This window comes from Drosophila biarmipes, chromosome 2L, assembly GCF_025231255.1.
Source record: "Drosophila biarmipes strain raj3 chromosome 2L, RU_DBia_V1.1, whole genome shotgun sequence".
In the NCBI taxonomy this organism is placed as follows: domain Eukaryota; kingdom Metazoa; phylum Arthropoda; class Insecta; order Diptera; family Drosophilidae; genus Drosophila; species Drosophila biarmipes.
Window position 1 is genome coordinate 11,688,462 of NC_066612.1, and position 27,514 is coordinate 11,715,975.

Below are 27,514 nucleotides of genomic sequence, written 5' to 3' on the forward strand. Positions count from 1 at the left end.
GGTAGTTCTTCGAAACTCCGCAGGGTCAGCGGAAAAATTAACCACAATAAAATAAAGGCAGCTCTCCAACCTAGAAAACTAAAAATAGTTATTGGTTATTGGGTGCTTAATAATATACATTGATGAATTAGGAAATACTGATAAAAATATAGTTGATGTAGCTATTTGTATTATAAGCAATATTATGGTCATTAAATAAACAAAAAATCTCTTAATGAGTGTAGGAGTGTTTATATTTCCTTTTATATATATGAAAAGATAATAATTCATTTTATTTAAAATGTGTTTTTGTTTTTTTCATTAAGTAAACATTAAACCATCTATCTACCTTTGAATCCACGTGCAAATACTTAAAAAAACCTAGGACCTTCAAGGATGCTTGCTTTTTGTGTTATATCTCCAGCCCTCTTTCACTTCGAGATTTCGCCGGTGATTGTTCAATAACACAAACGCTTGTCATGCTAAAAATGAGAGTGAAGGCCCCGAGATGGAAATGCTGTTTTCCACCAGGACAACTGACGGCAGACCCTTGCCAGCTGCTGTTGTCTGGTTGGGTCCGATTTTGGGTCTCGGTCTCCAGGCTGCGCCGGCTGCTCCTGCTGCTGCGGTCCACGGCCCAAAAAATATGCCAGGAATTTCATTTTCCAATGAAATATGAAAAATATTATGAACATTTCGGTGCGGCAGAGTAGGGGGGGAAATCAAAACAAAATTAATGCAAACTTTCTAGCCCAGACAGAAAGCGAGGAGTTCTGTCCAGTTGCTGAACAATCCGAATCAAAATGCTCATGAGGACTGCCGGAACCTTTGAGCCATTTATCGTTTATTTTCGTCCCTATAAAGGGATGCCCGTCCTCCCCCTAGATGCAAATCAACCAGGGCAAAGTGAAGAAGAAAACCCGTGAAATTATCATCCTGGGAAGCGAGAGTTTTGCAGGTGCGATGTCGGGTATGGAAGCGTCTCTCCTGGGCATTTTTGTCTGCGTGTCAATAAAATAAGTGCTCCGCCACTTGGCTGCTGTCTGTTGCACATTTTATGCATATGAGTGGTAAATACTTGAGAGCAAATCTCGCCAGTGTCTTTGGGCGTCTTGTGTTGTGAAGTTGCCAAAACTTTGGGGGGGCGGGCCAATGGCCCGGAGTGCTTGCAAACTTGAATTTACTTAGAGATTTCCCTGAGAACTGGGTGCGCTTCTTCGATGCTTCGATTGCATGCAGCATGTGGCATGAATGATAAACAACAGCATTTGTTGCAGCATTACTGGAACTTTTAACGTTGGCCCGGCCAAAGCAAAACTGACATTGAAGGTTCCAGGATTACCATTAAAAATTCATTACGCTCAGGGATTTGACAAGTGCATAGATGGCACAAAGCTCCACATAACTTGATCTGACCAACTTCAAAAGTCTTCCTCTTATTTTCAACTAATTTCGAAACAATTTTCTCATAATTTTTGGCATTTTCCATTTGCGGTTGCAGCTCGGCAATAATTAAAAGCCACCCGCTGGCAGGGGGTGGGTGAAAAACTATTTATCTAGCCAACACACACACACACACACACACACACAACAGCCAGCTCAAGCAAACAGGCCAAAAACAACACTGGCAGCCAAACTCCAAGGCAGTTCGTCGTCGTCTGCTGTCATAACGAAACCGAAACACCCAGAAACAAGCGCCGCTGACAAAAAATTACAAACAATTTAAGCAACTGTGGGAAAGAAGATTAAAACAAAAATAAACCAGGAAGAGGAACAAATTAAAATGAAATTCTTAGAACAGAAGCCACTCAAATGCTCTGCCAAGCGGTGTCTATTGCTGGCAAAAAGTGGCTCCTGCAAATTCATAATTACATTTATAAACTTTTTAATCAATTGAAAGTTCTTGGCATAGCCAATTAAACTACATACTTGCTATGTTATGAATGTGAAATTTATATAGGAGTGCAAAATGATTTATTTTGCTTAAATACAAATTAATATGTGAGTTAGTTCTGTTTAGACTAATGATTCAACTCTATCAAGAGTTTTAACAATCCTAAAGGTTAATCGTTGGTAAATAACATTATTCTTAAAGGTTATTTTTGTAGTTGGGATACCCCTTCAAAGAGTATTGAAACAAAGCCACTAAATAAATAACATGGCCATAAACGCATGGGGGGAAGCCTGGGGACCAAGAGTCGTAGGAATGCTGAAAAAATGTTGTTTATAAAGTTGTGAAAAATTGCAGCACTTGCAGTGAAGAAAGTTTTAAGCGCCAGCAAAAGGATTTGGCTCGGCGGCGAAAGGAGCAGGATATGGGATCGCGGGTGGATCATGGGGGGTGGCTAAATAATAGAGTAGCGGAAAAATAATAAACTCATAAATGCTATGACAAGTGTGTGGGTGTGTGGATGAGAGTGCAAAAGTGCTGCGGCCAAAAGACGGGGACAAATGGCCCCGGGAAATCCCGGAGAAGCGCTGGGAGCGATGAAAGATTTACCAGCGCAGAATCGCCGAAAAAGAAGATTGGAGCTGGCCACCCACGCTCCAGATTTTTCCAGCTCCGTCCCCATTCCCATTGCCATTGCCGTTCCCCCGCCGAAGTTTAATCAGCGCGGACCCAGCAAATTGCTGCCGGATCTCCGGAACTCCATTGCAGACATTGTTTTAATTTGCAATCTCCGCCCTCTCCGCCTTTTGGCAGCAAATGTCAAAGTTTTACACAAACCAGTTTCAGTTTAATTCTGCTGCTTTGCCCTGTTTTGATTTTACTCTATTTTTGTCTTAGTTTGTTTATTTCAACATGAATGCAAAGCCAGTTTCCGTGCCCGGAACTTTTTGTGCGGCTTTCTTTTTTGCGGTTGGCTTGCCTTTTCTTATAGTTTTTGACAATCGCAAAAGTTTCGCAACTCGGAACGTGTTGCTCTTGTGGCGAAAGTTTTTTAATGAATGTGTAGCGAAATATATACAGAGGTAAAGCTCCCTGTCGCTGTTCTCCTTCTTGGCGTTTCAATTAAAAGCCCATAAAGTTCAAGGGTTCGCTAATTATGGGTGAAGACTGAGGCCTTAAAATCACAAAAAGTCAGTTGTCAATTTACCTATATTTTGTATTATGGTTGTCGAGCAGCGGAAGTGAACTCAGACAGCTTTTCAGCCAACTTCAAATGGTCTTGTACTTTTGAAGGGGTCGGAAAAGTTCGCCTAGCAGCCGCTGGCGAAATTACCGAGGAAACACTTTGTAGTTACAATGTCGCCGAAGTGTGCAGATTCAATTTCTGGCCCGGGGCAGCAGATGCCAGCTTATTTAAATATTTGTCCTGATGAGCGTGACATGTGCCCAGGTTCAATAATCTCGCACGAGCAGTGCCAGATATTCGCCATCGAGTTCAATTGCTCCCAGCTCCGGCTGAAATTGCTATTCCTTCTTAGGGCCGGAACCATCAGGGACAATTGCTACAAAGCAGATACACTTGCCCGGGGACACTTATGATCCATTTATGTCCGATACGTGGGCCATAAATATAGACCATCATTCGGGGTTACTCGGATATTGGACGCAACCAACTTGATTACACGGAGAAAGCAAACGGGAGCTACTTCAAGATTGAGTATATCCATAAGGAAGCCTTTTATATTGTAAATATGTAAGGATAGTTCTTATATACATTTTAGGTTTACCTTTCCGAAGATATGAAATCGATGTATACTTCATGTTATTATTAGTTTAATGTTATTCAAAAGTCATTGATATGACCGACTGACCTGTCTTTCAGATACTACTTTTTCTCAATGTATTATTGGCAAGGGTCATTTAGGCCCCGGCTGTCGTACTTAAGTCGAAATGAGGCACATGCCTACATAACAATCAGATCCTCCCCTCAGCACGCAACCCAAACTGGGCCTGCTAATCAAGTAATGAATTATTCTGCATTTCGACATCCGTCAACTACATTGTCACGCATATTTGATCGGGCAATTACCGGCGCCATAAAGACAACTCTTTTCAATTTGCCGCACTTAATCCCTCGACTAATTAAAACAAATCCCCGCAGCACCTACCCCAATAGCGGCGCAGCACATGCCGTGCGTTGCATGTTTGTGGGCGAGGGCGAGCATTGCGTATGCGACACGTTGTCGCAGCGCAGACAATGTCATGGCTGTGTACATGTGGCAATATACAGCCAACCCTCCGCTGGCAGCCGTTCATAGACTATGCTTAAATATTTTCCTTTTATTAATTTTGCGAGCCAAACTTGCACTGGAATTCCCAGTGGAGAGCACCGAACAAGCTCAACAATTTGTTGTCTATTTTATGGCTGAGAGTGAGAAGGGAACCGGACCCGTCCACATGTGGCACGAGACCCAGAGGCGTTGCTGTTGCATTAGCCGAGCAGTGCTTTGATAATGAAAAATAATCATAAAAGTGAATGGGCATGTGGAGGGGCAGCATGATCCCGGTTGCAGGGGGCGCAGAACAATGGGAAACGGGGTGCAAAAAGTGGCACTTGCATGCGGGCATGCCACAAACACCGCACATCGCCGGATCGCCGGATCGCCTGGATTGCAGCCATTGTTATGCGAACGAGATTTATTAGATGGCATTGAGCCTTCGCTGGACACGGTCAGTTTTCGTTGCCATAACAGCGATGTGGCCATAAAAGACTTTAATCGGATGCGCTGCCTGCTAATCTGCCCAGATCCAAATTGTCAAGAGCTCTGCGAATGTTTTCTTTCCCATTTTTCGCATATGGGTGTGTACTTTTTGACTTTGGAAAAGACATATTTTATTTCCGGTTTGCCTGTATGATTTGTTGGTTAAAAGTAGCAACATGGCAGGCCAGGCAGTTGAAACGGAAATTAAAAAGTGCCCCGTAACATCGGAAACGAAAGCACAATTTATCCCTCTGCCTGGGCATTTAAATTTTTTAAACATCCAATGTCAAAACATTCAACAATTTGCGGCTGGCATTTTCATGAATGCATAGTCGGGGATGTGTGTGAATATGTTAAACTGCATTAAGTGGGGATTGTTTGTGTAATGCGATGAAAGTGTTGCATAATAAACGAGTAAACAAGTGGCATGCTCCAATGAAACGAAGGGGCAATTTGGGGCGATCGAACATATTTAATGTCTGATTTCATGTAATTAATTTTAAACATTTATCTCGCCTGGCAATGAATAATTAACTCAGTTTAGACATTACTCTTGATTGATACGTATACATGCGAAACTGATCCGTGCAAAAGCTGGCACTTTAGTTGACCGCAATTAGTAGCTGACCGTTCACTCGCATCGTTCCGCTCGATTTTAATTAAACAGTTCGCCTCATTTTAAGCGCTCTCAAAGAAAAACCAATAATTTGTCTTTCCCATATTTCACTGCTCCAGCCAGGCAGCCAACGACGATGGGAACCGAAACCAATCGTGCCCTCTTAGCCGCTGAAATTAAATTGGCAACGCAATGCTTGGCTCCGACTACGGCCGGGGTCCCATCTCCTCCTCCGGATCCCGAAACGACGTTAACATTACCAATGCAAATGCATTTGGAGTCGCTGAGTGGATCCTTGGTCGCTTTTAATTGCTGCCGGGACGGTCCGAGTGGCGGCGAGCAGGGATCGGGGGGGAGTAACCATTTTATTTTAATTTTAAAATAAAATCTTCGCACATTACTTAAAAGCGGCCATCCCCTAAAGACTTGTCGCAATGAGCATTGATGGCTCCACTCTGGAAAAAGATAGATTCCATTTAAGATACATATTTTATAAGCTGAATTTCCAAAATGTTTAAGAAAAAGGAAAAAAAGGAAAATAAAACAGTTATAAATAAGAGAAAATCTGAATTCCCACAGATTTACATTTTTAAAGATAAGAATAACGAATTTTTTCAGTTAACCCCCCTTGGATATATCTGTTGATACTGAAGCGCTGATTTAAGATTAAATATTTCCTTATTTAACCACAAATATAATGCGCAGTGTCCAGGTTGCTTTCATCACCGCCCTGATGCCTCAATGAATTTCAATAAAATGAAAGCGGAGGCAGTCTGTCTGCCCAACACCCTCTGACCCTCATTCGCCCCTTGCAGCGTAAGGGTTTCGGTTCCGTTCGGTTATTTTCCATTTTGTTTGGGTCTTGCCCTGCAGCTGTAATTAAAAAAAAACCTCGTGAACGACTGCCAGATGTTTGTCGTAGTGCAGAATAATCTCATTTCAACGCAAAGGAGTCAAAGGGAAATAAAATTATAATGGTAAATGTCCACCGACTGGCTGTTTACCTGGCCAATCAGCCGCGGGAATGGCGTCCTGATGAGCAGCACTCCAAGTCCAATATACCCCGACCGGAAGAGGGTGCGTATCCGCAAACGTTTTCAATGGCCTGTCTGCTGCGTTGATGATATTGTTGTGGTGATTAAAATATGCACGGGAACGCATGTTGGGCGCCGCTGCAGTTTCTGGTGTCTACCACCGCCTGTTGACTCGCATCCCGCAGAAGAGCGCTGAAAAGCAGACTACGGACTGCTGGGGAGCGCACCACTTTCTGCGGTTCGCTATGCATATCCGGTTCTCGAACATAACGAGGCCAAATTGGATTCCTGCAAATATGCGAATCCGGACGGTTAAAACTATGGGGATACCGTACTTCATAGATACAGAGGATAACAGAAGGTATTTTAATATCTTAAATGTGACATAAAATGTGATCTTTACAGAATGCTTATATAATCTTACACAATATTATATAATAAACAATAAAAACTTCAAAAAAACCATAGATTAAGGTCAACAAATAAAAGGAATTTTAAAAAAACATACTTTCCCGTCATATAACATTAAAACTGACGATGGTCGAAGTTTCTTGGGATATGTCTTATGGAACGTAAGATCTGAGGTCCACAGAAATTTTAAATTATTATAGACAATACTATTTGAAAAAAATTAAATAAATTTTGAAACATAAAATCAAAACCGCAGAGTATAAATCCATCTATAAACACGCATATGAACACTCCATTTTGCTCATCTTTCATTAGTTTATTCTATGAATTTGGCATAATTTTTGGGGCAACTGCGTTAGTCGAAGAGTAGTTTGCAATGCCCCAAGGTGTCGTTCAATGAGGGGAAAGTTTTTATTACCACAATTCAGAACTGCCAGGGGCCAGACTTCTCCAGAAGCTTTCCCCGAAATGCTCAACATTTTTCGGCTAGAGTCCTGAATGCGAATATGGATGTGAGCGGGGATGCGTTCGTGTGGGGCGAGTGTTTGTTGTTTAACACTTCCGGCGCCTGCAATTGTTGCTGTTGTTGTGGCCGTAGTTGCTCAACAAAAGCTCGATGGCGCTGTAAAACGTAATCATTGTGGCGTGTAATTAGTTTTTGTGTGTGCCACGTATAAGTGGAGGCGCCCGTGTGCGTGTCTGCCTGCATGTAGGTATAAATAAAATTTATTATTGCATTAACGTTGAGAGCCCCTTGCCCGCTGGACCCACACACCCACACACTCGCACTATGCAAATGTAAGCACATTTGGACAACACTGGGTGTGTTTCGTGGGTACAACTGGGTATGCATTTAATTGGGTATCGTATTGGGCGGCAAACGAGGGCGGATCAAAAGGAGTGTCCCAGGATGGAGGTCCCCATTTCCCATCGGTTGAGCTGATTATTCTTCTCAATATTTAATTCTTATAAATTTTTATTTTTCATTTTATAATTTAATAGTACTTTACCTACATTTTCATTTATACCTTATTAAATACCAGTTCAGTTAAGTATATTTAAAGCTTACATGAGTACTAAAATAGAACAAAAGTTAAGGCCATATTAAAAGTACTTTAAAAAATGTCAAATACTGCATAACAGATCCTATTTGCATTTAAGTCAAGACTTGATTTATCTCTCAGTTAAACTCCCCTCGCTTATTCAGTCTTCATTAACTGCCGTGACCACTCACCACATGTCGTATTAGTAATAACAATTTACACATTAAAGTCCTGGCTCTTGCTCCTAGTGTTGTTGCTGTTGCTCAATCAATAGTCAATTTTCAATGAGAGTCGTACGTGTGTCTGTGTGTTTTGATTGGCGGTTGTTTAGGGCACCAGCCACCCACCAGCCCCCCTGGCCAATTGATTTGTTGGTCTCTTTGCTGTCGCCACTCGAAGCCCCCTGGGAGCCGGAAATGCCACGCAATTTGTTTGTTCGCACTCAAGCCGCAAACATTGTGAAATTAACTTGTTAGCCATGCACCAGGGCGGGCCAAAGGGGAAGGGGAAGGGGTTAGGTGGCGAGGGGGAGGGCGAGAGGTCAAGCAGCGGGCGTGGTTGCCGTGGTAATTGACAGAGGATTGGTAATGGGCGGTCGGAAAATAGCAGTAATTGGTTTACAATTTCCCAAATCATCAGTCGAGAGAACCAAACAATAAATTCACGCTGAAACCTAAATCAAATATGGGTAATTGGAGATTGTGTTGTGTCGTTGTATCGTTATATCATTAGAAGTATGATTAAAAGAATAAATTATGCATTATGTATTCTACAGAATGAAATGAAATTTAAAATAAAACAGTTATTGAAAATCTAGAAACTTCATTTGGCTTGTATTCGATTTTATGCATTGAAAGAAATACCTATTTGTCAAGTAACCTTTGAAATACAATACCCTCACACATTTATATACTCCGTATTTATACATTTTGGAGTATTTTTATCACATGGAAAACTTAAAAGACATGTTCTTCAAAAATTTTCTGAAAAAAGTAATTCCATCCGTGGAAAAGGATGAAGGCAGCCCCCACATCGATAGCAAAACGGAGGAGGAGGATGTGGAAACCGAAAGAAGTTCTTCTGCAATGGAAGTAAATCAATCCGACGAATCCTCAAGCTCAAGGTCGGAGAGCCCTTGTCCTTCTGTTGGCCAACTTCCATGCCGGTCATGCTCACCTTGGAGGCCACGTTCTGTGGGTCAACCCAATCAATCAACAGGCCCTGCCAGTGTCAAGATGAGTTCGCTCCATGAGTTGGGCATCCCGTCCCCGCCGAGGATGCAGTCGAATCCGATCCCTCCCTGGCAGATCAGCCCGGCTGCCTTTGTTGGATACCGCTACCGAATGAACATGGACAGGGCCTTCGCATCGAGCAAATAAAAGTGTGCCTGTTAGCACCGAGGTTTGCGTGGGTCGATAGTCCTGGATCGGCTCTCCGGCGGAAGCACTTCCGCATTCCGGTTTCCGCCTCGATGCGCTTCCCCTTCGCATCGCTCCTCATAGCGACACTAAGTGGCATCCAAGTTGCAGCACCTCCCCACCATCCCATCCCTTCCTGGCTTCCTGGTGTCTGCTTGCCTGGCTTGTGGTTTGCATTTGAAGTTTAAGTGGCGCAAAATCAGTGCCACTGCAGTGAAGAAAATTCAAACAATTGTGTCTTAAATTCTCTTTGGAAATCGGTTTTAAAAATATATTCTTTTTTTTATTTATTTAAAAAAAATGAATATTAAATTCAGATTTTTGATCAAAGAGTTACTCTTCTTTTACAATTACAAAAAAGAGATCACAATTATGAAAGATTTTTAGATTTTAATTTTATTATTCATAAATCACTTTTAAAAACCATTGACACTCATCCGATTTTCACCATTTTTGAAGTGTAGAAACTAGTGACGCACAACGTGTAACCAGTCACGACATCCTGGCCTCGATCCCTCCGCCCTTGGCTGCTGCTGGCTGGGCTGGAACGACTTCATTTGCAACAGCAATCGCAACCTCATCAAGTTGTCTGCTGGCAGCCGCACTCATTACGCCGATGGCAGCTGAAGCGGCTGCGTTTAATAAAGCTTTCGTCGACCGGCGGAGGCACTGCGCCTGGGATGGCAAGCGGCGTTATGTGGGCGGATTGATGGCGCTTGTCTGGGCCCCAGGGCGGCTGGGCTTAATTAGCTTTAATGGCTTAATGCGGGCCATCGCCGTTTGGGTCAGGTCCTGGTCATAACAGACAGGGGTGGTGACACAGGGCAAAAGCCACATCCACACGGCCACATCCAACCCGGTCCTAAGTTGTTTTCGATTTGCCACCTCCTCGCTGAATTACAGCTGAGCACAGAGCCACCCGAGGAGTGCCACTCGAGTATTAATGGATGCCAACCGCCCCGTGACACTTTAAAGCAATTTTCCTGCCAAACAAATTTCCGGTGAAGCGCACAAAAGTTTCCTCGCCCGACTATTTATTTGCCCCCAATTGCGAGGAACTCTGCTCCGGAGGAGACCTATTCACACGTAGCACACAACTCCGTTTCCCCGTCCTGCAGCGAAACTTGGCTCATAACTTCGCATTGAAGAAGATGCATATGCAACACGTTCGTGCCATTCCCAGCTGCAATGACTCAGGCACCCAGTAGTCCGTATTCAGTTTCACCTGCTCCGAATCTAGGACAGGAAAGTCTTTACTTACCCAGGCTTAAGGTAGGATTAGTAGGGCTTGTTATCAAACTTTTAGCCTGTTTTTGGAATTTTTTTTCAATTTTGTTAATAAATTAAACATTTATTTGTCCTAGATCCTAGATCTGTTTTAAGTCCTAGGTCCTTAAGATAGTTGCTAAAGTTGTAGGGTAGCGAAGGTTTCAAACTCTATCATCCCTTATGTGTAATGGAAGTTGCTACTTTCTCTTAGCTGTTCGACTTTAGCAGCCAGCACGAAATGCTGTCGGGCATTCAAAGTGAACTACTACTCCAAAGTAAAAGATGAGATGGAATGAAGAATGGGCTGGGGCTCGGGGATAAAAAAACAGAGGTCGAGGGGACGTTAAGTTAATTGAAAACTATTGTTTGCTATTTTCCGTTTTATTCCCTTCATATCTCACTTACAAAGTGAAGACGAATATTTCTGGACCTTCATTGGAAATACACGCTTAAAACACTTACCTGAATTTCTCAAAAGAATACCTTCGGGTGAAGTAAAAACTTTAATTGTTTTGGATGAAGCTTTATAAAACTAGCCTTTATTTCTTTTACATTATGGCCTACTATCTTAATGACTGCTTTACAGGTTAGTTCCAATTTTAATTATTCCAATTTATTGCCCTTTAGTAAGACGCTTGCTTTTAATAATTTCGAAAACTAATGTAAAGCCTAAATCATTTACTCCGAGCTTTGTGATATGTGTTTAGTGTTGCAAGTCGATGAGGTGATTAACAACAATAACAAGCTCCCTAAGGTCTTTATCTGAATAGCTTATAAAGAAAAGCCTTTACTTTGCTTAGCAAATTAGAACGTAGAATTAGAAAGGTTTGACCACTTTCGTAAACGAATTTACAACCTACTGTCTGCGTTTATGATCTATTTAAATAAGTCCTGATCCTATCTTTGTGGCCGTCCCTGTGATTATTATCTTGCTATTACGAACAAACTTATCTACAACTAATTAACAGTACATACATAAATATTATTAATTATTATTAACACTACATTTGGATGAGAACAGAGAGGCAGCACCGACGCAAGTCGTAAAAAAGTTATATACCCTAGATATTGTGCAGTGCGAAAAGGACTGATAACTAGAACGGAAAACTACTTGGAATACAGGAAGCGGGTGATTCGAGATTTGGTTTGTTATCGAAATATTTTACATTTAGCTCTATAAGTCTACGAGTATTATTCGTGCTCTCCTTAGGATGTTGGACCCTGAGACTCAGCTGAGAATGGCAGAGTGCGGCTTCTCCTTGCCGTTCTTGCTGATCAGTGCATTGCGTCCTTAAAATAGAAACATGCAAAAATGCGATTATTGTTTATCCTTGATAAATTATAATCATAAAAACTCACCTTCATTTTCCGTCGTACTGGCCACGCCCATTAGTTTAAGATTGAGAAGCAGGGCGCCCAGGTTAGAGCGATCGTCCAAATATTTACTTTCTAAGCGAACCATGCCCAGTTTTTTGGACTTCGTCTGGGTGTGCCAGACGAGAATCTCAGTGCAGTTGTTCCCACGCGGTTCTATCAGACTCATTTGTAGCCCGATGCTGCGGAGAAAGAGATCCTCTTCGTATCCGGGCTTGTACGGCATATTTACATAGGGATACTGAGCCATGTACTCCAGGTTCACGGCGAATCCGGCCATGTCAACGGGCCACCGCCGCCCAGCCACCCAGGAGTCCAGGAAAGCTACCACCTTGCCCTGAAAAATGTGTAAAATCGGATTAGGTTTTTACGAGATGTCTTATGTTATATGTTATATTTTAAAAAATATATCTAAGATAAGATATAAAAGGTAGGATCCTATGGAATATTATCAAAGTGATAGTTCTACCAGATATTTTTTAATTGAGCAATTTATTTATTTCTATAGACATAAGATAAGATAAAAAGTAACACCCCTTTGACCTAGTTAAAATATTATAATCAAAAACGTTTTCAAAAGATAAATACTATAAAACTTTACAAGTATACGGGGAAGCCCAAGAGTATCTAAACTCAAACTTAACTCAATTACTGAGCCTAAGCAACTGGAAATTCAAGCCGAGGAAGATAGGAATAACTCACTTTGCGCACCACTGGCCCACTGACCCCATAATCGGCAATCAGGCCGACGGGGAACATTGAAACCCTTTGCGTTTGCCGGATTTCTGAGAACAGACGAAGGTCATAGGTGTTATCATCGTCCCCGAAGTACAGAATGCCGTTGGTGAAATTGTGCTGCTTCAGCCACTGCAGGGCGGCCCTGCGATTTGCCACGCCTCGTGGGGCGGGCTTCTCGTTCCGAAACTTGCTGGGCATGGGGCTCACCATGTGGGTATAGGGCATACCTGGGAATAGTACAGTGGTAAATTATCAAAAGTCTATAATTATATTCTATAAGTGGAAAATAAGCGATAGTTACCGAAGCGGTTGAGCAGCGTGCCCATGAAGGCGTTGCATTTCTCCTGGTCATCCGCCACCAGCCAGTGCAGTCGGGGAACATGGAGCAGGGTGTGCGCCAGGCGGGTTAGTTCTGGGATTTGCTCCCGGCGCGGATACGTTGGAGTAACGAAGTATATAATGGGCAACTGTGCATACTCAGAACGTGGCTTATCCTGCATAAACTGCCGGCGATCCTCATAGCTCTCGCTGCAAACGTGCAGGCTTTCGTTCAGTGGGCGGAAGTTTATACCATCTGTGGGTTGGAAAAACAAATGTGAGGTTACATTAGGTCAATTACATCTCAAATTCCTCTGCCCGGTGACGTGAATCTTATGATTTAATCTGAATTCTCAATTACTGAAACTACTAAAATAGCTCAACTCATTGCCCTCTGGCCCCAGTTGAGGCACCCAGCCCCAACTACGTGCCGTAGTGCCGAGATGACAATCTGGCGCTTCAAAGCCATGATAAACAATTTCTGCGGCCTCTTTGAGGTTCTCAGAAGGTGCTAATCGGGGTTTCTTAAATACATTGCAAATGAAAACCTACTTAAGCGCACTCAAATCGTTCAGATAAAGTGCCTGTCACTCTTTAAACAAACTTGGAAGCTCGGCAATGGTGACTGCGAATGTTTGCTTTATGCATACACTTCAAAGATCGGAGGTGAAATCGAAGATACTGCATTTAATTACCTAATGGGTTAATCCGTGTTGGAAATCTCTCGCCTCCCATCAAAGCGTTAATGTGTTTGCATCGACTGCGTGTGGCGATGCCATTAGAGGACCTTATCATGGGCCAGAACGAAAAGCGAAAAGCACGCAACTGGGGCCACTACGGAGTGGAGGAAGACCCATTTCTGATATATATGACTGATAACCGGGAAGGGACAATAAAACGCGAATGAATACCCAAAAAGGATACCGCAGAGCGTTCCCGCCATACGCAATGATAGTAAAAACAGCCCAGGCAAAAGTGTTCCCTAATAAGTTATTGAATATTGACAAAGCAAATGGAACCCAAACCCCGAATCGAAAACGAAATGTCGAAGCCCACAAGTAAGTGCCACACCGCAAAGGCGGGTTCGATTAACCGCCATGGCGAACATAATGGTTTTGTGGGTATTCCGGATGACGAATATTTACGTATACCTGCCGCCTAATGAGCATTAAAGTTTCTTGATATAAAGCTAATTGCGGGGCTGTCCCCAAGACACGTGCATGTGCACTCTGCGACTTCCATTACTCAGACCCACCAATAAACCAGGTACTTATCGATGGGGTGCGACCCCAGTCTGGCCATAATCACACGCTCACGTCGCCTACCGCCATTAATAATGGCCCGTATCTATATGAAATAGATCGGTGCCCTCGGGCAGATTGCAATAAATTGAGAATTCCCCAGAAACCAGATCCAGCTGCCCTTATCGGTTTCATTCACGCGAAGAGATCGGTTTGCTAATGGGTTGTTTCGATAAGAGAGAGCAAAAACAAAATCTGAAATATGACTAATGAACAAACAGTGCTGTCCGTCAATTGCTTAGCTAAAATGTGACACACACTTAAGATAGGAATGCCAAACTACAGCCAATATCAGGCCGATTTTCATCTGAACTTTTTTCTTGAAGGTAACTCAATATTTGCCTTGCCATTATTTTAATGACAATATAATATATTTAATATGAGATTCAGTGCCAAATATTTACACGATCTTATCTTTCAACTCCTGAGTTCTTATCTTATAGAGCGATAAAGCTATATGTTGTGAGTCGGAGCCACCAAGCAAACCGAATTGCCATAATGTGCGACATGTGTTTCGAATTCTGATGAACTGGCTTTTATGCATTTCGAATGACTTTGGGGCTTCATTGCTGCAATTCTCGAATAGTAAATATTTGCATGGGCAATTTGATGGCAATTTTACGGTAGCGTGTGCCAAAGTGCAGAGTCAAAATGCCCAGAATTCAGGCAACAATGGAGCTGTGACAAGAGGAGAGATCGACCCGCGCAATTGAAAAGATACTAAAATAGGCTCGTAGCAGCTGAGTGGAATGCATGCTAGGCGAATTATAAATATATTCATATTTCAGTCTGGCACCAGCGTCAACATATGCGATGGCCAGACCCATCTATGCGTAGCCCCCTTCATGTATCCCCTCCTCAAACAAAAGATGTTGATAAGACTCTGAAAAGTGTGAATTGTACTTACAAAATCAGAGACTATCAGGTCTGTTCACCTAATAAAAAATGCTAAAAGCTTTTTTTCGATTACGCGGCACTGCGAAATACACATAGAGACGGGAAAATTGTGGGGAAATGTGCAATTAGACAATCGGTGCCACTCAAGTCGGCTACTTAGCTCGGATTTGTTTGCCTAGATCGAGTCAGATCACATGTCTGTGGAGGGAGACGGATTTGTATCGCATGTGTGTTATTTTTCCCCAATCTCCTAAAACCGATCGCTAGAATGGTCAATATTTTATTAAACCGTCAGCTCAAACCGACCTTAATGGCCTGGAATCTTGATTGCCCTGTGCAGATACTACCTGTATGCCATAATGAGCTAATGAATAACCAACAAACCCAAATAAGTAGATTTTTTCACTAATAGAATGTTGCTCTAGAAAAGGCATACACTGTAAATTATCGTTTCAAAAGTTTAATCTATTTAAGTTTCTGGCTTTCTTAGTGGGCCATATAGATTATTTCGCAACCAAGAAAAAGCCCAGTAAACTGGAAAATTTGACCCTGCTTTTGCCGTGGCAATAAAAAGCGACCAACAGGCGAATCGATGTAATTGCCGCTGTGGCGGGGGTGGCTGGCCAAAGATAGGCGTACTACCTCCAACTATACACCGCGTTTGGGGAAGACAATGGTTACCAAATAGATCTAATTACGGTTAAATAATGAAAAGCCTGACTAACCAGTGGCCAAAGCGGGAAAGCAGCGGCGGCGAGCCGACGAGTTACATGCGATAATTACCTCCGCTCACTCCGAAATGGTGCTGTCACACCGACTTGGAAAGCCATGACGAGGGCTTCCTTGATATGAAATTTGGTATATAAAATGGAAAGTATGAAATGTTTCATGGCAACTTTATATTAATCATAAGCCCTTGAATCATGCTTATAATTTAAATATTTGGTTTTTGGAAATGACGAACAAAATGAGATAAGACCTTGAGCAAGGAGTCCTTGGAAACACTTCAAGATAATTTGAAACATTCTAAGTGATATTTGTTCCTGAACGACAAACTTGCTCAGCGCACTGAGCCTCCCCGCCGAGCGTAGGGTGACCTGAGCTTTGATTGGCAGTGGGCCAAGTGGAAAGTGAAAGTGGCGGCAGAGCTGCGGACACACTTTCGGCCAGCAATGCACTCGCCGCTGCGTTTGCAGGGGACCATGACTCACGGATTTTCGGGTTGAAGCGATGCCTTCTGCGGGCCATTTTCAGCCTGGTTTTGGGTTCTTGCTTGGCTAACGAAACCTCGACCTCTTGACTTTTGATTCTGCCCCGGAACTCTTCTCTTGCTGGGCTCTGGCGGGTGTACCTCCAAGGCCAGTCGGGGGGCCGGGTCACTGGGACCGCTTGCTTACCTAATCCGTGGTGGGACCCCTCCTCCGAGTCCTCGGCGCCGCCGCCCAGTCCCAGGGCGAGGCGGGTGTCCCCGCTGAGGGTGAGGTAGCAGAGGGCGGAGAAGAACAGGGCCACGCCCACGAGGGGCAGGATGCAGCGGCGCCTGGCCACGCCCCCCTTGCGGACCATGGGATGCGGGTGGTTCTGGTGGCTGCTGTGCTGGTGCTGTGGCCGTTCCACGTCCTCGTTGTCCTCGTCGGAAGTCTGTGGCTCGAGTGCCTGGTAGTGGGCACTAGACATTTTCACAGGTTCTTCGGGCTTCCCGCGCGGCGGGGCTCGCGGCTGGGGGGGTGGTGCAGGCGGGTGAGTGGGTGGTGGTGCTGCTGCCACGGCTTTCCCCGTCCATTGGTGGCGAGCCGGGCCTCCTGCGGTTCGCAATCTTACACAACTTTTGCCTGCGGCTGCGGCTGCGGCTGCGGCTGAGACGACCCGAAAATTATGCAAATCGCCGCGACATCTCTGCACCTTGGTGCTCTGATTTATTTCCGTGCCGCTCGCCGCGCTCGCTGCTATAAAAAACCAGCCAAAGTAGAAATTTGGGCAAGGCTCTCGAAACACTCAAAAATCACAGAAATAGTGTTTGTTTCCGCCCGACACCCGCGCGCGTCCCTCCGTCCTAGTGTTCTTCGTGCCGAGCGGTTGTCTGTCTGTCTGCTGTCTCTGTTCCGGCTGCGTTTGATTCTCACAAGTATCACTAATATTCACAATATTCACTGCACGCGCAGAACGCCACCCACTGAGATACTCCCGCTCGAAAGTAAAAAAAAAACTAAAATACGAATTCGATGTCGACTGCGTTTTTTGTGTTTGACGTAGGGAAACGTGAAATAACGTAACTAAACGTAATAGAACGTAAGTCAGTAAAAAAGGGAGATAGCAACAACGTAGTCTCACTGTAGATTTTTACAGCTCTGTTAAGTTGCACCGTAATCCAACAGCAGCACCCACCACCACAACAGCTGACGCGGTATGCATTTGGTTTGCGCCTCGACTAATCTTGGTGTAACGGTTTTTTACTTTCAGTTTCGAAAATCACTCGTGAATCACCTGATGAATCACCGAAGCTCGCTTTTTCAGGCGTGACAGCTCAATTAAACATTTTTTTCTCTTTTCGTTTGGGCCGGTGCTTTATTCGAATATTTCTATATTTCATTTTTCAAACTGTAAAACCTCTAAGCGGAATTCATTTCTGCATGCCTATTTCGGCTAACGCAACCAGAATCTTCTAAATAGGGTTTTTTTAAAAATCCTTAAAGCATCTTGAAAATAGACTTACTTTAAACTTACCTTAGTCGGCGTAAGAATTTTGACGAAATAAAAGTTAAATATACCCATAATTCGGACTTAACTATTTAAGTTTTTGCATTCAAAATTTAATTTACATATAATTTTACAATGCCAATTTAGCCGATTTTTTCCCCAAAAAAATTGGTTTTTCACTCAAGTCAAAGTCTATTGAAAATTTAAAAAAAATTGACAGCTTTACATGGGGCTAACTATTATCTAACAAATGAATTTCGATTTGTGGTCTTCTGATGATACAGCGCCGAGTTATGGCGGGCACCGTAATTCAACTTTTTTCGAGACAAGTCCGCACAATGTCTACCATTGCCCTATTTTTGAATATTTCTTTGTAAAAATTGGATTCATTTATCGAATGTCATACTTTATTGGACCATTCGTTGCATAAATACATTTTAACTGAGTCGTCGGGAAAGGACTCATACTAGTCACATAAGATACCCGGGAAATACTCTGTTTGAATATTGAAACGTCTTGATTGACTTTAAAAGGCAAGTGATGAAAACGGCAATTGAGGAAGCCGTTATAAGATGGGAATCTCAAAATGAATATTTATCCAGTGGGCACTAGATTTTGACTCCGGAACTACCAGTCTGTGCACTACCTCATTGGATGAGTGTCCAAGTTGCCGCCGTATCTTATCTAATCGGCAGCTACCCGACTCTAATCGTTATTACTTAACCATAACGGGCTTTGGTAGGTGCTTCTGTCTACTGATATTTGCCTAGGCTTCCATTTCACAATTTTGTTTTGCAAATCCCACTTCACCCGTCCCCAAGCAGAGGCTTTGAATGTGTATTACATTTATTTTTTTCGCATTCTTGGACAACTGGCTGCAATAGCGTTTGTTTAATGTTTTCAATACAAAAGTGAACAATCTTTGTGTGATTTATTGTGTTTTGTTAATTAAGCAAAATTTACGATTAAAAGCCACTTAGTTTCTCACTTTTGTTGCGGTTCCAAGAGCCGCCACTGCGATCCCTCACCTTGCAGGCTGCACTGCAGCTCCGTGTGACTGGGAGCGAGCGGAGCACCAGGAACGGAGCAGACCCTGCACTTATGGAATAATTAACTAAATGTTATGAAGAGAACTCATAGGTGGATCAAGGGGACGGCCAGACGTCTGTGCGGTGCCCTACTTGGCGATGTTGGCCTTGATGACATCCTCCAGTCGCGAGGCGTTGGCTCCGGCGAACTCCTCGACCTTGACGCCGTTCTTGATGAACACAAAGGTGGGCATGCTGGAGATGTTGTATTCCATGGCAATGTCCTCGCACTCGTCGACATCGACCTGGGGAAAAGTGGCCAAATATTTAAATAAATATTTTAAATATTTTTAAAATATTGCTGATTTTATTTTATTACTCGAAACCCACCTTCAGGACGACAACGCTGTCGGCGTACTGCGTGGACAGCTCAGCCAGCTTGGGCGAGATCATCTTGCAGGGTCCGCACCAGGTGGCGAAGAAGTCCAGCACCACCAGCTTGCCGGAGGCCTTCTGCAGTTGTCCATCGAGGTCGTTCTGCAGACGGGAATGCAAAATGTAAATTAGTGTTATCATTCAACCGTATCCCCACACATTAGCGCTATTGATTTTCCACTCGCCATGACCTGTTTTCGTTTGTTTTCTCACAGGAGGAGGTTTTTCAAAAATACATGTTTGGGGTTATCTAGCACTGATCCGATACGAATCGGTACATAGATGCGTAAGGGGAGAACCCGTCATTATCGCGCACATGTGCGCGATAAGGCGGTCTGCTCTGACACAAAGTTGTCAGACATACCCAAAGTTGCCAAGTTGTAATCAGGCAGTAATAACCGATTGACGGGTTCAATTCGTGTGCCCCAAACTATGCACATGTAAGCATGTGAATTCGGGGCTATTCCATTTCAATTTCTGTACTGGAATGAGCCCAAAATCGATATTTCAAGAATTTCGGAATGCTATGTACTCGGGAAAGGTGTGGTGTGGGCAGTCCGTGCCACTTTCGCCCACCCATGACTCGGCCCGTGACACGTTTTCCCAGTGACCTTTAATTAATTGCTGGCGATGGCAATCGCAGAACACAGGCAAGGAAAGAGCTCTAATGGAATTGATGATTTCAAATGAAGCGGGCAACTGGTTTGCTGGTATTTGCATATATGTTTTTGCTTGATGTTCCCTATAAAATGTTTTATTCACGCTTAGATCATCTCCCTAGGAGACCCATACAACTGAAGACGATTGGCTGGGGATGGTAGTTGATGACTGTAAGAGAATTCATTTCTAAGATGATTCAAACGGATCTGCGTTCTTCCCATATCTATGACTCATGTTGTATTCAAAAATATGACTAACAATAAGAAACCATAATTGATCTTTGAATATTGTAAGCCTGACTGGTTGATCAACAGTGTTCTGGTAGTTTCTAGTGGTTTTGATAAATACATTATCGTGTGGCTTGTGCTGTATAAATTTAGACCACATGGGGACAATGTTTGGGAGCGTTCTATATATATGCATAAGTGAATATGGGGAAATAAGGCAATCAGAATTGCTTTCAAGCATCTGCTTCTATACATTTCTTGACGTAATATTTGTGTTTATGCAAAGTTGCGCACGACCGGTTCTGCGACCCCCGATTCCTCACTTCTCGAGTTTCCAGCCGCAACACCCTGTACTTCGGCAACTATTCGAGTACTTCCAACCAACAAAAACCCACAAACCAGGCCTCGACCACGATAATGAATTGCAAACTCATGCCAGACGCACACAGGCACACTTACAGCTCGTCTATGACGATGTAGTGTATCTGGGACCTATGCCAGATTATCAATGGAGCGACTGGGAATCTTAAAAAATGGATTCCCGCTGAAACCCGCTCTGCGGTCCATGGGATGATATCATTATCACTGCTCCGCTATTTGAACTTTCTGGTCTGGGACCGCTTGCGAGCGAGCGAGAGTATGGCAAAAGCGTAGAAAATCCTATCACTCAGACTGGGTAATTGGAATACCCGATTCGCTTCCAATGCCACATTTTCTGTCGCCGAGTGAAAAAACGCATGGCAAGGGTCAAAGGTGGCTTGTCGGGTTGCCCAGCAAGCGACGCCAGGCGCAGATCCGGCTGGGGTGACTCACCTTGTCTTTCACCTGGTACACCATCTTGGCTGGGAGTCTTGAGTTGCGACTTAAAACGGCGGAAATGTAGAAAAGTTACTTAATTGGCAGCAGCACTTCACCACGCAGCAGATTTTTTTTCAATTTTTCGGAAAGAGCGCGAGCGGTGGCTTTTATAGACTTCGTTCTCCCGCTAAGTGCCCGCTCTCCCGCTCTGCAGCGCCGGCGACGCTTGCGGTCGAGGTGGGCTGATCGGAAAGCAACCCTGGCGGTGGTGCAGTGCAAAGGCGATAGGGGGCGGTGGCGAAATCCGTTACATGTGCTTGGAAAATTCGGGCTTAAGCCATGCTTTCAGTAAAATTATATGCTAAATAATATATATTCTTTTTCTTTTAATAAGATTCGAGTTGGTTTAAATGACAATTTTGCATATTTGAAATGTTTGTACTTTTGAATACCGATAGTTTATCATTAAATTAATCGCAAAATATGGCAACATTTCTCATCGCTCTCTCTGAAGGGCCCATGGTAAATAAACGGAGTATGGTGGATTAGTACTCAAATGGTGGATTATTCCAAAAACAATTAAGCTGTAGTTCATTGCTAGTTTGCCAGGGGGCGTATTTATTTATTATTTTTAAAGATTTAAATTCTTTTAAATAACATTTTTGCATTTCTAAAAAGTTTGTTGCTTTTAATACCTATATTTTATCATTAAAAATATCGCAAAATATGGAACTCCGCTCTCTCAACATATCTCATCGCTCTCTCTGAAGGGCCTATGGTAAATAAGCGACTGTGGTGGATTAGTCGTCAGTGGTGGACTATAGTTCAATGCTAGTTTGCCAGGGGGCGTATTTAGAAACCAAAATATCTTACACAACTGTCTCGTACGGGGCGACATCTGGCTCTGATTTACAGAACCTACCTCAAAATACGTTAGAAATTGTTCTTTTTGAAATTTTATTTTCTTGTACAAATCAACATGTTTCATAATTTATTTGCCGGGAAAAACAATGAGAAAACGCTTCAACACTACGCGTATAGATGGAAATTAAGATTTCACAACTAATCCTAATGCTATGCCTAGTTATCGCCTATGAGTAATCCTCCGGAATCGTTAAGTACTATTCAATGGGTGACCGAGGGGGCGAGCGCCGTCGTCGCCGCCGCGTGGTGCAAGTGGTGGTGGTGGTGATGGTGGTACGTCAGCGTGGGCGGTGGGGGCGGAGGCGGTGGGTGTCCCGGGGGCGGGGCCACTGCCGGGACACTGGAACCTCCTCCGGCTGAGGGAAAACCACCTGCGGCCGCCATTTGCTGCTCGTAGCTGGAGTAGTGGTCGTAGTAGCTGCCGTATCCGGTGTCCAAGCTGTTTCCGGCTGCGCTGTTGCCGGGTGCCGTGGTGGTTCCCGTATCGAAGTAGCTAACTCCGTTGTAGCCACTTCCGCTCTCGTAGTAGTGGTGCCCCGCCGCTTGGTTTCCTCCGAACTGTTGGTGGCTCTGCTGGTGGTGCGGCTGGTGGTGGTGCTGCTGCATCTCGTACTCCGCCTTGGGACTGTAGTAGTAGTCGTAGTTGTCCTCCACATACGGCTGAGTCTCCACGGTGGCGTTGTACTTTATGGTCGTCGGCAGTCCCGCTCCTGGTTCGCCCTTGCAGCTGATCTCCTCCTGGCCACCACCACCACCACCACCCAGGTGCTTGATCTGCGAGTAGTTGATGAACTCCGGCTCCGGAGTGGCCAGTTGCGGACTGGACTCGTAGGCGAGGGCCTGGCACTGGGTGTGCCCATGCGCGGGAGTAGGTACTCCCATGGAGTAGCTGTTTCCACTGGAGGACTGCTGGTATGCCGCCAGCTCTGAAATGCTGCAGGTGTAGGGCAAACTGGGGGATTTGCTGGGCGCCGCTGTCGCCGCCGCAGGAGTGGCATGGTAGATGGGATAGTTGTAGGTGATGTGCTGGTGGTTGACCGTGAAAACATTAGCGGCCGTCTCGCAGGGCGCCGAGGACTCGGAGCCACTGAGCGGCCAGGAGTTGGCGCCGTAGTTCGAGGACTGCGAAAGTTGGTGGCTTCTCACTGCGGTGGTATCCTCCAGGTAGCTGCAGGTGCAGTGGCTGTAGGTGGTGCACTTGCCACAGGCTAATGAGGAAAGACGAACGGTAAGGGATATTTAATAATAGTTCAACCTTGGGATCTTAGGTTGCAATTAATTTTATAACTTATAACTATAACTTAAAATTAATTTTTTATAAAGATGATTATTTTTTATCTTCCCAAATTTTGTTATAATCTTACCGTTGTACTGGTATATATCCAAGGCAGAGTGATTCAAAGGATTGCTGGCAGCAGGACGCTTGAGGACCTTGCTTATGAGACTGTGTTGCTGCTGCTGTCGGGAAATGTAGATTAACAATTGGGATACTCAAGTGGGACACCTTAACTCAAACCCACCTTCACCTGCTTGACCAGACCCGCAATGACCGACTTCTTGGCCACGGATCCATTGCCGGACTTTCCGCCCAGCGGCACCCTGCCAAAGGCCCTCTTGGAGACGCTGGAGTTCTTGGGATCCGGGCGCAGGTGGTCGTGCACTCCCTTGGCCTGGAAGAAGATGGCGTTGCCGGAGTGCCGCCAAAAGTGGGTGACCGGGTAGCCGCAGTGCCCGCGACAGGGCTTGATCTCCAGCCTGCCGCCGCGACAAGTCTTGTTGGGACACGCCTTGCCCTCCTGCTTGCGCCTCGCCTTGTCGCAAATGGCCGGACGCAGGTTGATCTTGGATCCGTTGGGCAGGGTGCAGTGCTGCGAGCAGACCAGGACGCCCAGGCAGCTCTTCTTCAGGATGTTCACGTTGTGGTTGTTCGTGTTGCGCATGGCCCAGCCGGAAATGTGCTTCTTGGCCTCCTCGTTGTGCAGCGAGTAGATGTACCGCACATGGCCATCGCTCCACTCGTTGAACTCGTCGAACTCCTGGTCGGGAACGTGCGGCACGATGGCATCGTTGATGTCCCACTCCCGTTTCCCCTTGCCCGCCGACGAGGCCGGCATGCTCATGGAGCCGCCCGCCTGCTGCTGACCGGGACTTGGACCCGGATGGGCACCCTGGCTCTGCGGCTGTGCGAACTGGGCGAGCTGGGAGTGATCGGGCTGCTGTGTGAGAAGTTGCTGCGTCTTGAAGGTGTAGCCATTTCTGCAAGGGATTAGGGAGAAATTTATTGGGAGTTTGGGGTTTTTTCCTTTCTTATTTTATGGTAAAAAAAATACTTTTAAAACTTTTTTACTTTTAAAATAATGCTAATAATATGGAAATTTATAAATATTTCCAATTTTAATAATTGGATAATTCTTCTATTTTAATATAGGTTTATTTGCTTTCCCAAATACTTGAACTATTGCAGCTTAAATTAATTAATTAAAGTAACTTAATTTCGCTTGTACACATTTAAGTAACATTTTTTATAATGTATAGATTTGTATTTAAAATTGTTTAGGCAAATATTGTAAAATATGTCTTTAAAATTGAATGATGTTAATAGGGTTTTTCGTTTTATTACAAATAAGTGTTTTTGAACTTCGCTTTTAGTTTATAAAGAAATTAAAATACCTGATAGAAATCCAACATTCTCTATACTCAAATGTTAGGCCCCTCAGACTTCGTGGAATTCTATATATTTCAATGTTCTGAGTCACGGCTTGATCCTCAGTGGTAAGCATACACATTACCGCTCTTAACCTGAAGTAAAACCTTTAAGTGATCCATTTAACTGTGACTTAATCGCTCAAGCCTAAGCATCGTTTAAGGAACCGAAATCCAATCTTAATTGCGCCCTAAACTGTTTCGTAGGGCATGCCAATCAAATAAAACGTTTGTAAGTTTATGAGCGCCATGAAACGCTCCAGTCTTTGGGCCCTGTTTAGAGGGCTGGTACCGTTAGCCCCAAATCCCGTTCGGGAGGTAATCCAAGCTGGTCGGAATCGTAATTCGAGCGCCAGCTGAGGAGGCGGGGAGGCCAATTAGGCCGACACTCTAGCCGTGAGTCAGCCTCGACTTGCCAGACTCGACGGCCCGCCACTCCATCGGCCGAGATTCTCCATGTGTGGGAGTTATTAGGCAGAGACTCGCTCTGCAATTAGCAATAAATTTGTTTGGATCGATTTCGGTCCGATGGGTCCCCCGAGCGTTTTTATGTGTACTTGGAAGTCAGCAGGTTGCACGCTCTCTAGCACCGAATACCTGTGCCTGTGCCTGGGCCTGGGCATGGGCCTGGGATGATCGCTTGGTGGTCCCTGGGCTGCCCAGATTGAACCCGCTCGTGGTTAGTGGCTCGCTTTGTTTTGGGTCCGTAAATTGACTGCTCGACACTTCGGGGCGCTCGTTAGCCGCGCTTATCTGATGCTGATAGCGTCTCACTTCGTTCCCGATCTGTGTCTTTTTTGGGTCCCCCTCCGGCTAATAATAAGTTTGTCACCTAGAAAATATGTCTCTATAAATCGGAGGGGCCGGGGCATCATCAGCTCTTTGACCCTTTCACTCGAGCGCCGCTCCGCCTACGACTGTGTGTGGTCCGCTGGTCCGCCGGCTCTGCGATCCGAGATCCAAGATCCAAGATCCGAAAACCGAGATCCGAGGCACTCCCCGCGGCTCTTTGGAGCAGACTGGGGCGGCGTGCCATTAACTAAGCTGTGGCCCATGCCCAGCGTGATAATAAAGCGTTTGAATCATTTACATTTTCCCGCCCCGGCCTCCGACCTCCCCCGCTGCCTCTTTAGCATTTGATTTGTGGCCCATTCCCCATCTGAGATTGATCTGAGGTGTTTGTAAGCTCAACACTTACGCAGATGCCTGGGCTCAACGCGTGTCAACATAGACCCAATGGGTTCTGATTAAGAATAATTGGAAGATGTGGTGTTCGGGAGTTTTTAAATCATTACAAGAATTAAAATGGTTAGCACAAATCAGCAATAGATTAGGCAGCTAATATAATGAAATGAGAGTATTACATTACGTTTAATGCCTTGGATGAAAATTACTATAATTCAATTATTATTTTAAGTCATCAGAAATGTATATTGTTTAAGGCACAGAATATTGCCATTAAACTTTACCTTCTTAAAATAATAAGTTTAATAATTTCAGCTAAAATAATATTTTAGAATAATTTACAAAGTCTCATATTTCATTTATAAGTAATTTAAATTCCCAGAATAGGATTACCATATTCTTAAAAAGATAATTAGCAAGAGTAAAAAACAAGTTGTTAAGGCAAATATCAAATAAGCACTTATTTTCAAGCTCTATTTTTTTAATAATCCCATAAACTGATCTAACGATTTTCTTATTTAAGTTGTGAATTTATTTGTATTTATTGGGGATGTATTCCCAAAAAAACCATAAAATATTACTCATAATCTAAAGAAATTTGTTTCTTTTTATACCCAACTTACATTACAACCATATTCCAAGGGAGTCAGCTTCTTTAATCCAGATAAGCGGCGGTGTGATAACAGTATCCAATAAACAATTAACTGGGCTCTTAAAAGAGTTTAATGCGAGTTGAGAGCACTTTAAAATTGCACCACTTGAGCATTGTAATCCAATTAGGCGGCACTTGCATCGACTGGTGGTCACTTGTGCATACTTTATCTCGCGAATAGCCGTCGCTAGTTGAAGTTTCTCGGATCGGATTGGATTGTAGTGGATTGGCTTGAATTGAATTGCGCACGCGACGCCGACGAGGAGAGTTTAACCGTGAGAATGACGACCTTTTCGCTGGGCCCCGAAAACAACCTGCAGGGCGGGATGTGCGCGCGTATCTGGCAGATACGAAAAACAAAAGAGCAGCGACAGCAGCAACGGCAGACAAAAACAAACTTCGGCGAGCGAGTGGTGCCAAGTTTTGTCAACAAAGGAATGGTATTGTGGCTCTGGCTCCACCTACAAAAACCAACAAAATGCCAAAGAAGGCGGGGGAGCGGGCAGGCGGCGGGGAAAGCGCTGTCGAACGAGCCACCCGCATAATTTGCCAAAAACTCCACGCAGGCACGAAGAGGAGCCGTCGCAGCTGGCAGAGTGGTAAACGTATCCGTCAGATACATTGCCTTCCAGTCAGCCACTCTCTTCCAGCCGCTTCTCGCCTGCGATTGGTCGGATAAACACACGCACTCGTCGCATCGGGGGTTTCTCTCGCTCTATAGAGAGAGTTTCCCAAGTTCCGGGGATGGAGGAATTTCCGAGCCGGGGGGACGGGGACGGGGACTACACACTCGATAAGCATCACAGAAATTTAATTACTTATTATGCCGCTTATCAGTCCCCATTGTTCTGTTAAATTCTGTTCAAGGATATGCCCACAAAAAGCAGTGGAAACCTTTGAGAGAGCATAGATATTCAGGGGTTTATCGTGAGGAATGTTCGGCAGATTAGTGGGATGATTAATGGACTGGGTAGTGGCGGAGTTTTCCGTTTAATACGCACTGTACATAGCATTCCAGATTATATTTAATCAATGCTAGTAATTTCTTTCTAATAAAATTTGAAAGACTATTTTAAAGAATGTCTAAGATAAGGTACGAATTACAATCAGATTTTAGATTAAAAAAATATTAAACAATTTATAAAAAATTTAAA

At 44.2% G+C, this 27,514-nt stretch overlaps 3 protein-coding genes across 4 annotated transcripts; all 3 read right to left on the bottom strand.

Annotated features, from left to right (window-relative positions):
• Nucleotides 1-10,925: 10,925 nt before the first annotated feature.
• LOC108032714 (galactosylgalactosylxylosylprotein 3-beta-glucuronosyltransferase S) lies at nucleotides 10,926-17,276 on the bottom strand. Of its 2 annotated transcripts, none has more exons than XM_017106692.3 (5): nucleotides 16,263-17,276; nucleotides 12,837-13,109; nucleotides 12,500-12,762; nucleotides 11,783-12,134; nucleotides 10,926-11,713 (listed from the first exon to the last, which is right to left on the bottom strand). In XM_017106692.3, the coding sequence occupies exons 1-5, from the start codon at nucleotides 16,726-16,728 to the stop codon at nucleotides 11,652-11,654; spliced, it is 1,416 nt and encodes a 471-aa protein (XP_016962181.1). In that variant the 5' UTR covers nucleotides 16,729-17,276; the 3' UTR covers nucleotides 10,926-11,651. The 2 variants fall into 2 exon arrangements, with proteins under 2 accessions (XP_016962181.1, XP_016962182.1); XM_017106693.3 differs by having other exon boundaries at nucleotides 16,449-17,273.
• Nucleotides 17,277-18,582: 1,306 nt separating this feature from the next.
• On the bottom strand, nucleotides 18,583-21,079 carry LOC108032775 (thioredoxin-2). The gene is made up of 3 exons (XM_017106777.2): nucleotides 20,912-21,079; nucleotides 19,167-19,313; nucleotides 18,583-19,081 (listed from the first exon to the last, which is right to left on the bottom strand). Exons 1-3 carry the CDS (start codon nucleotides 20,933-20,935, stop codon nucleotides 18,926-18,928), a joined length of 327 nt encoding a protein of 108 aa, XP_016962266.1. The 5' UTR covers nucleotides 20,936-21,079; the 3' UTR covers nucleotides 18,583-18,925.
• Nucleotides 21,080-21,883: 804 nt separating this feature from the next.
• LOC108032357 (transcription factor glial cells missing 2) lies at nucleotides 21,884-26,641 on the bottom strand. Its single transcript, XM_044094254.2, has 4 exons — nucleotides 26,332-26,641; nucleotides 23,341-24,076; nucleotides 23,185-23,275; nucleotides 21,884-23,028 (listed from the first exon to the last, which is right to left on the bottom strand). The coding sequence occupies exons 1-4, from the start codon at nucleotides 26,340-26,342 to the stop codon at nucleotides 22,022-22,024; spliced, it is 1,845 nt and encodes a 614-aa protein (XP_043950189.1). The 5' UTR covers nucleotides 26,343-26,641; the 3' UTR covers nucleotides 21,884-22,021.
• Between the last annotated feature and the right edge of the window lie 873 nt (nucleotides 26,642-27,514).